We start from the raw sequence: 14540 nt of genomic DNA, 5'->3' as shown, positions 1-14540 counted from the left end.
AGCCCGCCCTACACACACACACACGGTTTGTGTTAGAAGTAAACAAACCGCAAGAAAAAAAACTGCTTATTAAGTCAATTACAAAGCGCAAAAATATTCGCGCAGAATTAAATTGCCATGGTCAGTAAGTACAATCTTTTACAACATATGAACCACTGGAATATTGTGAGACACCCATCTCTTATGTTTTCAACATCTTTGTTCGGAAGAACTAGCAAACACAGCGTCATGGCGCCCCTAGTGGAGAGAAGTAAAAGTTTGAGAAACCAAGTTAGATGACGCAATTTACTTTTTGTGGCATTTCAGATTTAATTTAAGCGTCCCTCAATTTATGCTTGTCTTGGTTCGTTGTCTCACTTCTGAGACTATATTGTCGACTAATTGAGATTTTCTTTTCTTTTCTCTAAACCTGGACTCCATGCACATCAAATGTGTGAACAACAAACTCCAAACCTTTGATAAAGACAGCTTAAGACACACACCAGCCAAGAACAATTTTAATATTTTGGGTAATTTCTGTTCTGATTATAAAGCTTCCTAGAATATTGTGCTTGAGAGCAAACTGATCAAATTGAATTTTTGGAAAATCTTTGTTTTTTATGTGGACAATCTGGTCCTATCTGCTTCCAAAGATTAACAATTAAAATAGTAGTCTAGTGTGGCATAATAAAATGCATGTCATTACTTAATCCTTACAAAGTGTGCCCTGCAACTACACTGAAGCAGTTGCAGGGCACACTGCCATGCCAAGACAAAAAGACATCAACAAACATGTTACAGAATACATTTTTACAACCTACCAATCTAGGAATGTTTAAAGATCTTTTAAATCAATTTGAAGTCCATAATCTTTTAGTAAGAACATATATTGACACATGGAAAATATTTAAGACGGTTGTTAAGTCTCCCAATAGTAGAGAATCCCACGGATTTAAGGTCAGAGCAGATAATGATCAGAGAAACGATAAAACCTGGAGCTACGTCTCAGTTTAGCATTTCACATGTTAAAGTTCATAACAATACAATTAGAAACATATTAAATAAGAATGGCTTGTATGAAAGGATTGCCAGAAGGGGGTGTCATTTAGACAGATCAGACTAAAGAAGGCACATTTTTATGTTTGGTGGAAATAAAATGCAACATATTAGTACAAAACTCCTCTTTAAAGCATGGTGGTGGAATTTAGATCATTTTTCAGCCACAAGACCAGGTTACGATTCACTGTGGTCTTCTTTGTATTCTAGTTTCGGATGTGAAGCCATCTGTCTGACAGGCTCCGAGAAGATAAGTTCAAACTGGGTCATGGAAAATATTACTAAATCTTGAAATGACTGAGAAATCCTGCTTGTGTTGGGCACAGATGACGTCTCACAGAAAATGACTTCAACTTTTAAAGACGGTTCAATTAGCTATTCATGTGTACACAGTGTTTACCTTCTGCCTTTCCATTATGTTAACACTTATTTATTATAAATTGACACAGTGGAATTTGAGATTTGACAAGTTCTTCAGGAATCAGGTGATTTTTTTTTTATCATTCCCTAATATGAAAAGCCATAATTGAAATAGGGTGCACATTATTTTTCTTAATTTAAAGTGGTGTAAATGCTGATCAGTATGTTACAGATTACAGATATTGCATTACTACAAATGGTCAACCCAAAAAAATAGAAATATGGGAATATTTATGCACCTTAAGAGCAAATATTTAGTTGAAAATATGGCCTCAGCTGCACGTGAAAAAGTGTAAAGAACCTTTGAATTTTAGAAGGAATATTATTGTTTGTCTGAGATGAAGGGCATAGAGCTGAAATCTGTGTTGCCAGGTTAAAGTTCAAAGTCTTCCTGTGGTTTTTTGCAGCTCTTCTGCAGACATCACTGAAGGAAACCACACAATTCTGTTGTAGCTGTAAAGGGTATACCATGTAAATGAAAGAGAAAAAAGAAACGTTGCTTATTTTCAGACAGTAAGCTGTTCACACGCTCACTGCTGTGGGTCCGTGTTGCATTCAGCTCATGCCCTCCGTCGCTCGCTTCATGGCCAATCAGAAAGATACAGGAAACCGTGTCCACTAACACTCCCCACGACTCACACAGACGACCCAGACGGGGAAATCATCCCCAGACGGATGAAACAAGGAACGGCTGGAAAAAAGGAAAGCAGAGAACAAGTGTACTGACGAGCCTTACAGGTGGATGAATGTGGTAAGTTTCTGATCATGAGTGAGAGTGATGTAACTGACAGATTATCTGTTTACTGTAATATTTTAGAAATAATTCTGATCTTTGTGCAAGAAATGTGCTTTATTCAAAATACGGTAAATCTTACGTAACACTTGTATGTGAGGGTTTTGAAGCCATATTTGCCATGTGCATAAAAGTTTTTTCACAGCTGCTCCAAAATTTAGAATTAAACCAATCATACTTTCAAAGTTGTAAAGTTTTTGATGCTGCTATTTAATTTAACTATGCTTATGGTCATCAGCAAGGCACTGTAAAAAAACCATTGAAGCACATGGGTGGGTTTGTGAACTGTTGTTACATGCAGAATTATTTACTCCATTTATTTTAATTTCTTCCCTCATATCGGCTTCACATTCTGCATCAGTCCTTATTTGACCACCAGGTCAAACAGATCAAATCTGTATTTCCTTGTCGCTGCTAAGTGGCAGGAGAAAGGAAGGAAAAAGGTGGACATGTGTCACTGCATGCATGTGTGTGTTAGTGTACATGTGTAGGGGTGTGTGTGTGTGTGTGTGTAGGGGTGTGTGTGTGTGTGTGTGTGTGTGTGCTCAACAAAGATAGTTGGCAAAGTACATTCCATGGGCGTAGATGCGTTGCAGGAAATCCCACTCCCATTCCCGAAGGATTTAAATAGAAACACAGGCTCACAAAAATAAATGGAAAGAGAAAGAGAGAAATAGACATTGACTGAGATAGCAGACAAAACTATGTGCTTAATTAAAGAACACAACTATAAATATCCAACATATGAATCTGAAATCTAATTCAATCAATACTATTAATACATACAGAATTTTTTAAAAGTATTCAAGACCTCACAAATTTCTTTTTTTTTGTTGCTTTGTTTAACCACAAATAAATGCTTCAGATTATCACGTTTTAACCGCAGAAGATTAGTTTTCAAATATAAGTTTTCAAATAAACCCCTTTATAAATCTCCCCCACATTTTTAGAAAATAACTGCATTTAGATTGCAAAACCTGTAGAATCAGGAAGTCACTTCAATAGAACATGTCTGACAACAGGAGGTGGGCAAAAAAAAATCTCAGAGAGCAAAACATCAAATCCAATTGAAACAAAAAATAATGAACAGGCAGGAAACTGAGATCTGTCAGAAATGATTGCAAAGCCATTTCCAAAGCTTTGGGACTCCTGGGGATGTATGACAACCTCTAAAAAAGAAGTTATGTGTGGATCAGGATTTTCTCTTCTTTCTCTTATCTATCATTAAGCTGACAAAAGTGAAACAGTTCAACTTTATCAAGAGATTTGATGTCAGTACAGAAAGTGTTGGCATTAAGCAAGCTAACTTTGTTTTCCATCTAATGTTAAGACACTTTCATAATAACTCCTTCATGCACATAACCTTTTCCAAAGGGCCACATCAGTACCTGTTAGTACAAAGCATGTCCATACCAACAGAGTGACCTAATAGATCAGACATTTATAGATAGATTCTGACCTCTGATAAGCAGAAATTGATAGAACATAAATTGTAGACGCACATCTTCCCCAAAACACCTGCCGTTCACTTTCACATAAAATCTTGTTTCAAAAATCAAAGCAGTAAATTAAGATTTATGTAGAAATGACACCAAACACAGGAGGATCTGACGAAGAGGCAACAGTCAAATTTACAAGTATCACAATTTGATTGATCATCTGACATATTTAAGTGTGAATAAAACATAAAAGCAAATAACATGCTATATATTAAACACACATGTGTAATTTAACACCAATGCAAAAATATTTATTATTCTACTTACGTACAGATGATCTTTAAATTTTCTTTTTTTCTACGCAAACTGCAAAACATCGGAGTTCTCAATAGAGGGCGCCATTTATTTAGAAAAAGTTTTCTGAGAAGCAAAGCATTACAAACTTTTTATCACTAAACAGCTTAGTAGGTCAAAAGCCACAATTTTATTTTTGCTGCTTCATAATTAATAAGATTTTATACCAACTCCAAACCCAGAAATCATTCAGCTTCAAGGGAAGTTTAGTTTTTTTCTGTTCTAATATTATCATCATCAAACAGATTACTTTCCTACATGGAACTTCTTTTAGATTCGGATCTGTTCTGTTCGAGTCACTTAAAGCAGACATTACTTTATAAGGTATGAGCTGCATGGAAATCAGACTAAACTCCAGACAGTTTGGCACAATCAAATGATTCTAATATGTCTTTCGTTTCAACTCAGACGCTGTCACCAGCAGAAGAAGAAATCCCTTTTCATTAGCTTACATAATGTGACATCACAGAGTTCCTGCAAGACATTTAAGAGGGATAGACAGGTTTAGTCACAGATCAGACATTTTCAACTATGTAAACACTTTTCTATTTGATTTCTACATATTGGGTAAGCTGCTATGGCATATTAATGACTCCTCAAAGGTTTAAACATTGTAAGAGGATACCTTTTCTTACATGTTAATGTTTATAGTCATGCCTCATTGTGGATTTTAATGCATTTAGTCTTGAAATAAATAAAAAAATTGCTGTAAAAAAAAATCTAAATGATTTCTGCACGCTTTCAAATCTATCCTTCACCCACCACAAGCTAATGGATTAATGCTTCTAGAAAGAAAGAAAAAAGTGCTGAGGTGAGCAACAGGTGCTGTGGTTTTTAATAACATAAACAATAGAGGCTGTTTGAATATGCTGCCCTCCTACATCTATCCAGGAGGGAAAAGCACAGACCCACGCACAGAAAAGCAGGACAGAATGGATGTTCTTGTGACTGAGCGCCTTGTGGAAAACCTTGGCAAACTGAACTGCCTCTGAGGTCAGCACAGGAAGGGCAGCCCCGCTCTGGAACAATGGCAGGGATTTAAACAATTCTTGCATAACAGCCTGCAAGACAGAGTTGACTATGATCCAGTGCAAGGAAAATAAAATTACAGAAAGTGCTTCTTTCTTTTACAAATTTGTAGACGTAAGCTGGTACATCACAGTGCAATCGAATGTCATCAAAAAAAGGGCAAGTTTATTTATTTGAATACTTCAGTTTAACAAGTGAAACTCATTAAGACTAATTAGTGACAATCTATTTGTGTTGATGGTTATGTTTAAAAGTTTACAACAATTTGTTCTGTTATGTTGGATTACACAATCATTAAGAAGACTGCTGACTTAGCAGTTGTCTAAAAAATATTCAAAATCTCCACAAGTAGGGCAAGCCACAAATTATTGCTAAAGTAGCTGGTTTCGTACATACTACTATATGCAAGCACTTTAATTGAAAATTGAGTGGAAGGATAAAAACAGTGCAAAAGAAACAGGCATAACTATAACCTTAAGTAAAGGGTAGAATATCAAGGTATGCACTATAAAAGACATTACTTTATAAGGTATGAGCTGGAGTCAGCTACAGTGCATACCTTGGGCTAAAACTATTAAATTCCTTAAATTGATTCACTTCAGATGCAGACTAAATGTCCAAAGGGTATTTCTCGTGCTATAAAGGGCTGGATGGTTGCTCAGTTGTACAAAGTCCACTTTAAGATGCAATATATTTTGCTTTTCATCAAGTGCAGAGAGGCAAAAAATCAGAGCTTCAGCAGTCGACAGTGATTTGGGAAGCAATGTTTCATCGAGTACAAAGTCAGCAAATCCATGTATCAGGACGTTTCAGAGCACTTTGTTTCCCTCTGCTGACAGGCTTCATGAAAATGCTGATTTAATCTTCCATCACTTGGCATCCATCCTCACTGCCAGAAGTACCAATACCTTGTTCAGTGATAAAGGCATCATCAGGCACATTTGATTGACTGACTGATCTAAAAGCCATGTAGGATCTGTGGAGTCTTCTCAAGAGAAATATAAGAGACACCTGATTTGATCGTTTTGGCTTCTGTTAGAGCCATGATCATCAGAACTAACAGCAATAAGTGTTTGAAATGTTCTCTATATTTAACATATACATAAACTTTACTGTTTTAACTGAATTATTGAAATAATTATTTAAAAAATATTACTTTGCTTTTCTGCTTTCCAGATATTGGTCAAGTTGTCCAGTTGATTTCCATGGAAAACCTGGTTAAGTCCATCTGTTCACCGCCAAGGCGGCGCACACCAGAGATTGGTGAAGTAAGTAATTTGATACACACTGGTATAACAACAAATTGTGATACTGGCTCCTGTCTCTGCCGGTAACTAAGTGGTAAATGGGTGGGATACACCATGGACAGAGATACACAAACAACCATGCAAATGGAAACTTATACTTCAGAGCAATAGATAGACTAATTACAATCATGTTTTTGAAGAAAGTTGTACTTGGAGGACATGCTAATCTGAAATTTGAACCAAGGACCTCCTTACCAACTTATGCCCCCGCACAAATAATGAGAAACGTTTTCAAATTTGTTCTAGGAATCTACTCTTGTCTCTGACAACTAGCTAGGATGTTCATTTCATAAAAACTCTCCATGCCTATGGTTTACAGTATAGCACTGTTATAGCATAACAGTTTGAATGAATCCTTAATAAATGTATATATAGCATTTCTGACCAAAGTAAAGTCAGAATGCAACCTTTGCTAAGCATTTCAAACATGCTTGATGTTTGTCTTAAAGTTAATACCCTCCAAAATTAATTCTTAATAATGCAGCTGAAGTTTTACTATGAATATTATGATCTTATAAACCAGGGATGTGAATGTCACAGTGTAACACCTGCGCTAAAGACAAACAGTGAGACTGAGGAGTGGATACAAAACTTTAAACGCTGTTCTGCAGTTTATCTGCGCCTGTTCAGGCCCGGCTGAGTCCGACAGCTGGTTGACCTGATAAGTATGCGTGCACACAGTTCTGCAGCTTGCTTCTGATCTGAACAAACTAAACCTTACCATACCTGCAGAGAACAGAGTGCTTCAGTTTATTCTTAGTGATGACTGACTGTTAAAGAATAGGAACAGCTATGAGTTTGGTGTACTTTGGTTAGCTGGTCAGAAGTGACTGCAGAGCCCTATGGCTTCCCTATGGATACTATGAGCAATTTAATTCACGTGAGACAGACTTAAAATACAAAGTGGCATGTTTATAATTTTAATGTTACAGCAACAGGGTTGAATTTTAAGCACATTTAACTTTTTCTTTTATTACTTTTTCCTCCCACTCAACTTTGAATTACAACGTTTTGAAACAGCGCTCCTTGAAAAGCCAGAAACACAAACAGTCTCCTCCGATGCACATGAGTAATTTTGCTTTTTTCAGCATCAAACAATGAGTGCCTACTCAAAATGTGTGTCAGCTCCTTAAAGATTGTACATGCAAAAATGCAACTGAAAAATACTTCATGGCACAACTGAATACGTTTCCTGCTCCAACCCCCTTCTGTTGCTGCCCTGGGCAGTTGCCCATAAATTCCTTAGCAAAAAAACGCTATTATTACCTTTGGCGCCTTATCCTCTGAAAAGTGTCAGTGAATGTCTTAGGGATAACTGTCAAAGAGAGTTGGGCAGTAACTAGTTACATTTACTTAGTTACATTTACAAAAAGCTACTGAAGTAACCAAAAATACATTTAGGAGTATTTTTACTGTGTAGTTCTTTTTACTTTTACTTGAGGGGTTTTATTGTGAAGTATTACTTGAGCAAAATATCTGCCACTCTACCACAGTGAATAGTTTCAATAAATGATGAATAAGATTTGTTTTAACCAAAAATTCAATAGACACAGACACACACCTGCAGTTTTTGTTAACATTTTATAAGTTATATATATTGTTTCTTTTATCTTATTCTATTTTGTAAACAACATTATTTTAAAATATCAAATGACTGATGGTACGATCTGAGTAGCCTTTTTACCAAATACTTTTTCACTCATATTAAGTAACTTCTTGGACGGCTACATTTACTCAAATAAAAATATGCTTAAGTAGTGCTACACATACTTTAGTATATTTTTGGGGCATTCTATGCACTTTTGCTGTCAAGTCAGCAGCAGCTTTATAAGGTTTCTGTATTATAATTCATTTAATAATCGTCCAATGTCATATGTTTACTTTTGTTAGTTTGGGTTGGTCAATATTAACTAAATAAAGGCTTCACATACATAATTCATATGTCAACCTATTATTGCCACTCGTCGAAATGATGAAATAAACTTGTTGAACGTATTTTAATTTACCAAGATGCACTCGTGTGTTGTATTCTAAAGGACGGTATGCACCTGCCCGCATCCACTCCAAATATGTCAGAGCAGATAAATCCAACGCTGTTAATGAGGTTGTAAAGCTGCCAGAGGGAGGCCGCCTCTCTGAGGTAGCCGTCGGTCCAAAAAGCGCGCGCACACGCACGTCTGCCACGAAGTGCGCCTGTGCCGCTCGGGATGGCTGAACATTACGCAGCCCTTCCTGACCGAGGCAGGCACGTCCTGAAAGCTCTGAGTTCTGGATGCGTTGGGACGGCAGGATTTCTGGTCGGGATTTCTGACTCAAAATGCGCGGACAGCGTCTCTGCGGCGCTGAGCGGCTGCTGTGCAGAAATGAGCGGGCTGTGGTCAGCTGTGTGCCGTGAATACTGCGTGGACATGCCGAGGACGTGCGAGGTTCCTCCGACTGGGAAACTTGTTCTTCGGTTGTTTTGATCTGACACAAGATGCATCTGTTTCGGACTCATAATTACCAAGTGTTCCCTCACCGCTACTCAGTGGAGAAACCGGCCATACGGGGCATCAGCTGGGTATGTTTACTGCCGAGAAATATCTGTCGGTTTTTAAAGTTATGTAAAGACAATCATAATCTGTGCTTTAAAAAACTACATTTTTTATAGACATAAATGACTACACTACTACAGGGTCTTTTTAAATAGTTTTTATTCAATACTGGTGAAGCTCTTAACCTCCAGAAAACGATAATCAAGATTTTCTGGCAAATTCCAGCATTTATATCACATGATGCAAGAACTGAGGGTTATCTACTTCTGACTAATACCTAAAACTCATCTAAAACGAGCACTTATATTTACTTTGAAGTCCATGTCGAGTATTTTGATGACATTTTAGACAATTGTTTTTGCTGCATTGGGTGCACATTAGTATTCCTAGCCTCGGTTACTACAGAGAATTGTGATTTTTCTACTCAAAATGTGCTTAGCTGGTGACAAAGAGATGCTTTATGTTCATTTATATTTCTCTATGTTGGCAGAAAAACAGAAACCTATCTTCAGTTGTATTTATTTTAATGCATTAAATCATGATTTATACGCTCAACTGGTTTCAAATATGACCTTTAATTATTCTGATAGTTCAGTCTTAACTGGCATGGGCAAATATTGGTATTTTTATAGTATGATAACTTGAAGTAGAATGGTACCATAATACTTATGCATGTAATTGAAACAAAAATGTATAACATTTCCAATAATTCCCACAGCAGTAATTGTAATGTAACATATTTATATCCTTATGATAATGTATTGTAAAACACATCTTATTCTGATAGCAAATTGCTAAATAATCACCCAATACATCTAGTTTCACGTCCCTTTTTTAAAAGAATATTAACACTTTTTTCTATCTTAAATTTTATCAAGTGACTTGTTAGCTGTAATTAATTTCAGCATTTTGAACAATAACTTTGAAACCTTGATTAACTTTATTTCCAGTAACTGACTCATGCCGCAACTGAACCAATTTAAACTTTACAACTGCAGTATTGTTGGGCCTTGGCAATAGAATAATTGGTTTTATTACATACAATTGATCAGAAGGGCAATTATTTTATTGTAAGAAAATAAGCCTGATCTGTAATACAAAAAGCATGAAAACACAGTCCCTTCACCCTGAAACTACCACAGGAGTCGTGTGTTAATACCTATCAGTGGTTCCCAAACTTAGAGTCACAAATCAATAAATGAGGCCTGAGCATCTTTTTAGGAGCCAAACTAAATAACAAAAAAAATCATACTAAAAGCATATTTATCTAATAAAAGGTATAAAAAAAATTTTTTAAACTGCACTTTTGAACGGATAAAAACAATAAACTAATTACTGCTGTTGGTTGTTTATGGACCAGTGTGAGTTCCCAGAAAATGTTAAGTTTGAATGAAAACATCAAGGTTTCAGATCATTTAAATAAACATGATTTAATTATTTAAACTAGTACATCTACAATTGTACATACTGTTAAACTAATACAACATTTATTTTTACAACTCTAATAGAATTGCTTAAGTCCCATGGCACCTTAATCAGATTGATGGGTGGAAATTGGAGTCCCTGCATCATGTTTTTGTTTTGTTTTTCAAAGACAAATCTTTCTTTCTTATAAGAGACGGAAGGTGCAGCTGACTAGCAGTGCGTAGCAGCAGAAATCTTAAGCCTCTGTTTAAGTTACTCTCTATTACCTCTTTTGATGGCCTGGCAATAGACAGAGCTGTGACTCTTTTCTACTCTTATTTTGAAAGCCAGAAGGTTTGGAAACCACATCTTTATGCTCGATCTACTGTATGTGGTTTCTATTTCTGATTCAAATTATTTTCTACAACCATGTACAAAAGTAACAACTTCAGTGCAGATTTTTTTTTAAAGTGTTGGAGTGCTACAAAGCTGTGCTAGTATTACTCTTTTATGTGCAAAGTGTCACTTCACAGAAATCTGAGGAATGACTCCAAGTAGACCAAAGCAAAAAGTCTCTATTGTGTGTGCAACCCCAGAAAAGGGACATGGGAAGGCACACAGTTTTTCTTATTAAACTCAAGTTATTAATAGTGTATTGTTTATTGTTCACCTTCCCCGCAGCTCCTCTGCTAGGTTTACAGAGGGGTGTGGAGAAGAATGTGCAAAGTGGAAGGCTTTGTTTCCAGGTCACAGGAAGACACAGAGCAGGGTTGAAAGCCTCCGGTTCTAAATTTACAAGTCGCTGAAGTAGAAACAACTTTAAATCTCCAGTCTGGGTTTGTTTTCATCAGCCCCATCAGTTTCAAAGAAACACACAAAATCAGATTTAAAAAAAAAAGATATTTTGAAGTGTAAGTTGACAGGAAAAGGGTAGACATGCAGCAAATGACCATCTGGGAATTGAACCCAGGACAACGGCGTTAAAGCCTCTGAACATTGTGCACCTGCTTTACCAACTTAATCACCCAACCTCCTTCTCTGGCCTTTTCAGTTTAATCCTGACATCTAAACCACTGATTTTCTAATTGTCCAGATAATTTCATATATAATAAATTGCTCAATATCCAAAAAAAGACACAGTAGATCACAGATGTCAAACTCCAGTCCTCAAGGGCCGGTGTCCTGCAGTTTTTAGATGTGCCACAGGTACAAACCACTGAAATGAAATGGCTTAATTACCTCCTCCTTGTGTAGATCAGTTCTCCAGAGCCTTGCTAATGACCTAATTATTCTATTCAGGTGTGGTGCAGCAGAGGCACATGTAAAAGATGCAGGACAGCGGCCCTTGAGGACTGGAGTTTGACACCCCTGCAGTAGATGTTACTTGAGAGGGCAATTTTAGTTGAAAGACCTGTTCTAGTTCTAAAAGACACTTTTTTTTACTTGGAACAGATGATTATCTTTTTACGAGCACATTGTGTTAACTATTCTGGCAGTGCCTGAGGGCTTTTACGTGGTAACTGTGTTGTACATTTCAATTTGATATAATTAATGATTTGCTCTTTTCAGTTCACTTTTCAATTGCTGATCCAATTAAACACAATGACTGTAAGAACTGAGCTAATTATCTTAATTAAAACCAACAGCTGACCCTTGTTTTTCTGCAACTCCTACTTTTAACGCAGATAAAAAGCAGATCAGCATCGCCTGTCTTTTCTGCATGTGTCTTCCTGGAGTCCTGAAAGGCAACTGGTTCCTCCACATTGTTGGTTGTAGTTCTGATTACATTTGTTTTTGTTTGAGTCTCCACTGATGAAACTCGTGTACTGCCTGAAAATTAGCATATTCAGAAGTTATGGTTATAAGCTCTGCTTTAAAAACTGTATAGAAGTCGCTTGCTCACCCAAATTCAGACTTTTTCCTTCTTGAATAAGGGAAAATATTTTGTCATTCATGCCTTGATCATGTGGCCGAACTGCAGACCAGACAAAACACGCCACAAAGTCTGGCTGCAGAAGGAATAGCGACAGTGATGTTTATCAGTGACGTGAAGATCTTATCACAACTTCCGGATGAATGTCACCAGCTACTGAATATGTCACTGTCAGCGATGCCATGTAATTACTTTCTAAAAAATCTTTTCATAAAACTTCAGTCCACTGATTCAAGATGCTCCGTTACATCAAATATATATATATATATAAAAACAACACATGATCACAGTTATGCATATAATTTACTCAAAAGGTATCAGAATCTCTTTTTTAGTTCTAATTATTCAATTCATTTATCAAAAATGTATAAATATAACACAATCCTCTATTACACATGTACAAGTCAATTCACATTCACACAAAAACTGATATATGCATCATAATCATTATTACCTTAAAATGTTAAACTTTTGTATTCCCTATGATTAAAACCTCAATAAATCACTGTGTCTTGTGAAAATATCATAGTTGAAGTTTTTTTGTAAACTATAGTACCAATCAAAAAGTTATAATAGCAATAATCCTGCAAGCAAGTTTATAAAATCAGATTTATTGCACTGTTTAATTTATAACCCACTTCTATATTAGAAAAAACAAAGAATGGAAGAAAATCTATGTTTTACCATGTAAAAATATTAGTGCTGTTTGAGAAAATGTTTTAAAAAACATAGATTATTAAAGACTGTACATGTTTGTTCACAAAATAAATAACTTTAGGTCCAACACTGACCCCTGTGGTACATCACAAACAATGACATGTGAAGGATTTAATGGACATTTTGGGAGATGTGAAATGACTAATTCATTTCTGCTCAAGATGAGCTTTTATGAGGCTGTAAAATTAGATTTATTGAAAACAATTACCGTGGGAACACAGGTGCACAGCAGTAATAACGAAATGGTTATAAAAACATAAAACCAGGCAGCAAGGAGGAAGTCCCAGTTAGATCAAAGTGCAGCTATAACCTTGCAGAGTGTTATGTAAACTCAGAGAGTGGAAAAAGTAAATTAATATCCAGAAAAAAACATATGTAAGTAAGCAACAATAAAATCCTGTTGCTAAAAGAAATAATTGTTTGTATTTGAAAGCAAAGCAGCATCATGTGAGGAAACAGACTGTGCATATTCCTCTCTCCACCCACTGATTATACCCACTTGACACCTACCTATTCTGTGATGGAGACAAATTGTCTCCATCACACAGTCTCAGAGAAGGGAAACAAATGTAGGTAATATTTGTGTTGACCTTCATCTCTATGACAATAACGGCAGTATTGCCACTATCTGAGCACTCCAGCCTGGTAATAGCTGTTTATTTAATGCAAGATTATCATCAACAACTAGTCCAGCTAGTCGGAGCAGAATGCTGCCGGTAGTCTGCAGAAGTTCAAGTGTTTTATTTCAGAGGTTTGAAGCGTTCTGTAGATCAGAGGAAGTGAGAATAAAGCCTCTCTTTCTGTTTTCTCCTAGACTCCACTGCCAGAGGCCCTGGATCCAAAGGACACTATGAAGCAGGTGTGTATGCCAAACATTCTTCAGTACATATCCTCCCCACAGCCAAGAGTAATTGAATGTTCCAGTGTGTGTTTTTAAACTCCCGAAGAACAGTGGGAGAGTCGTGATTTCAGAAGAGATGAGTGATTTGAAACTCAATCTCTTAGAAAACGTAGAGACTGATAAAACCAGAACGAATTATTAGAAAAACAATTTTATCTAAACAACATTTGATTACAGGTAAATTGGTTCTTAGGCTTGGACCAGGTTGAGATTCTCATAGTATATTAATCTTCATTTAAAAAATACCAAGGTTTCTCCATATCACAATATTAAAGCAAAAAATTAAGAGGAAAAAATCTTTTATTTAAAATAAATAAATATGATAGCCATTATAACACTCTAGTGTTAGGGGTAAGGTTAGATTTATGAGTATAACATCTTTATAGCATCTTTAGTTTTCACATTATTATGTTATTTTCCCAAGCAGGAATAATCCAACAGACAGATTTTTCTGTATAGAAGCTTCCTTTCGGTCAGCTAATTGGCAGTGCACAGCAACAGGTGGGGAAGGGGCAGAGTGTTATTCTTTACTCCATATAGCCAGTAAAAACTAATTCACTCCATTGGAAATAGATTCAGCAATATTTGCAAACAGTCAAATTTGTTTTTCTCATGAGCAAGTGAAAAATGCAGGAAAATTTTCAGTCAGCTGACTGGCAGTTCACAGTAACAGG

At 36.3% G+C, this 14540-nt stretch overlaps 1 protein-coding gene across 2 annotated transcripts in view; it reads left to right on the top strand.

Moving 5' to 3' along the window:
* Positions 1-1982: 1982 nt before the first annotated feature.
* Positions 1983-14540, top strand: part of LOC102222768 (rap guanine nucleotide exchange factor 3-like) — a 34498-nt gene continuing 21940 nt past the window's right edge. Inside the window, exons 1-3 of one of the 2 annotated variants that reach the window (XM_023331356.1) lie at positions 1983-2206; positions 6247-6338; positions 13780-13824. In XM_023331356.1, coding sequence (XP_023187124.1) covers positions 6276-6338; positions 13780-13824 — 108 coding nt within the window. In that variant the 5' untranslated portion in view covers positions 1983-2206; positions 6247-6275. Of the gene's footprint in view, positions 2207-6246; positions 6339-8568; positions 8938-13779; positions 13825-14540 lie in introns of those variants that run through there. The other variant, XM_023331351.1, reaches the window with a different exon arrangement.

This window comes from Xiphophorus maculatus, chromosome 1 (assembly GCF_002775205.1).
Source record: "Xiphophorus maculatus strain JP 163 A chromosome 1, X_maculatus-5.0-male, whole genome shotgun sequence".
NCBI lineage: Eukaryota > Metazoa > Chordata > Actinopteri > Cyprinodontiformes > Poeciliidae > Xiphophorus > Xiphophorus maculatus.
Note: the sequence above shows the minus strand (reverse complement) of the source record. Positions and strands in the feature narration are given on the sequence as shown.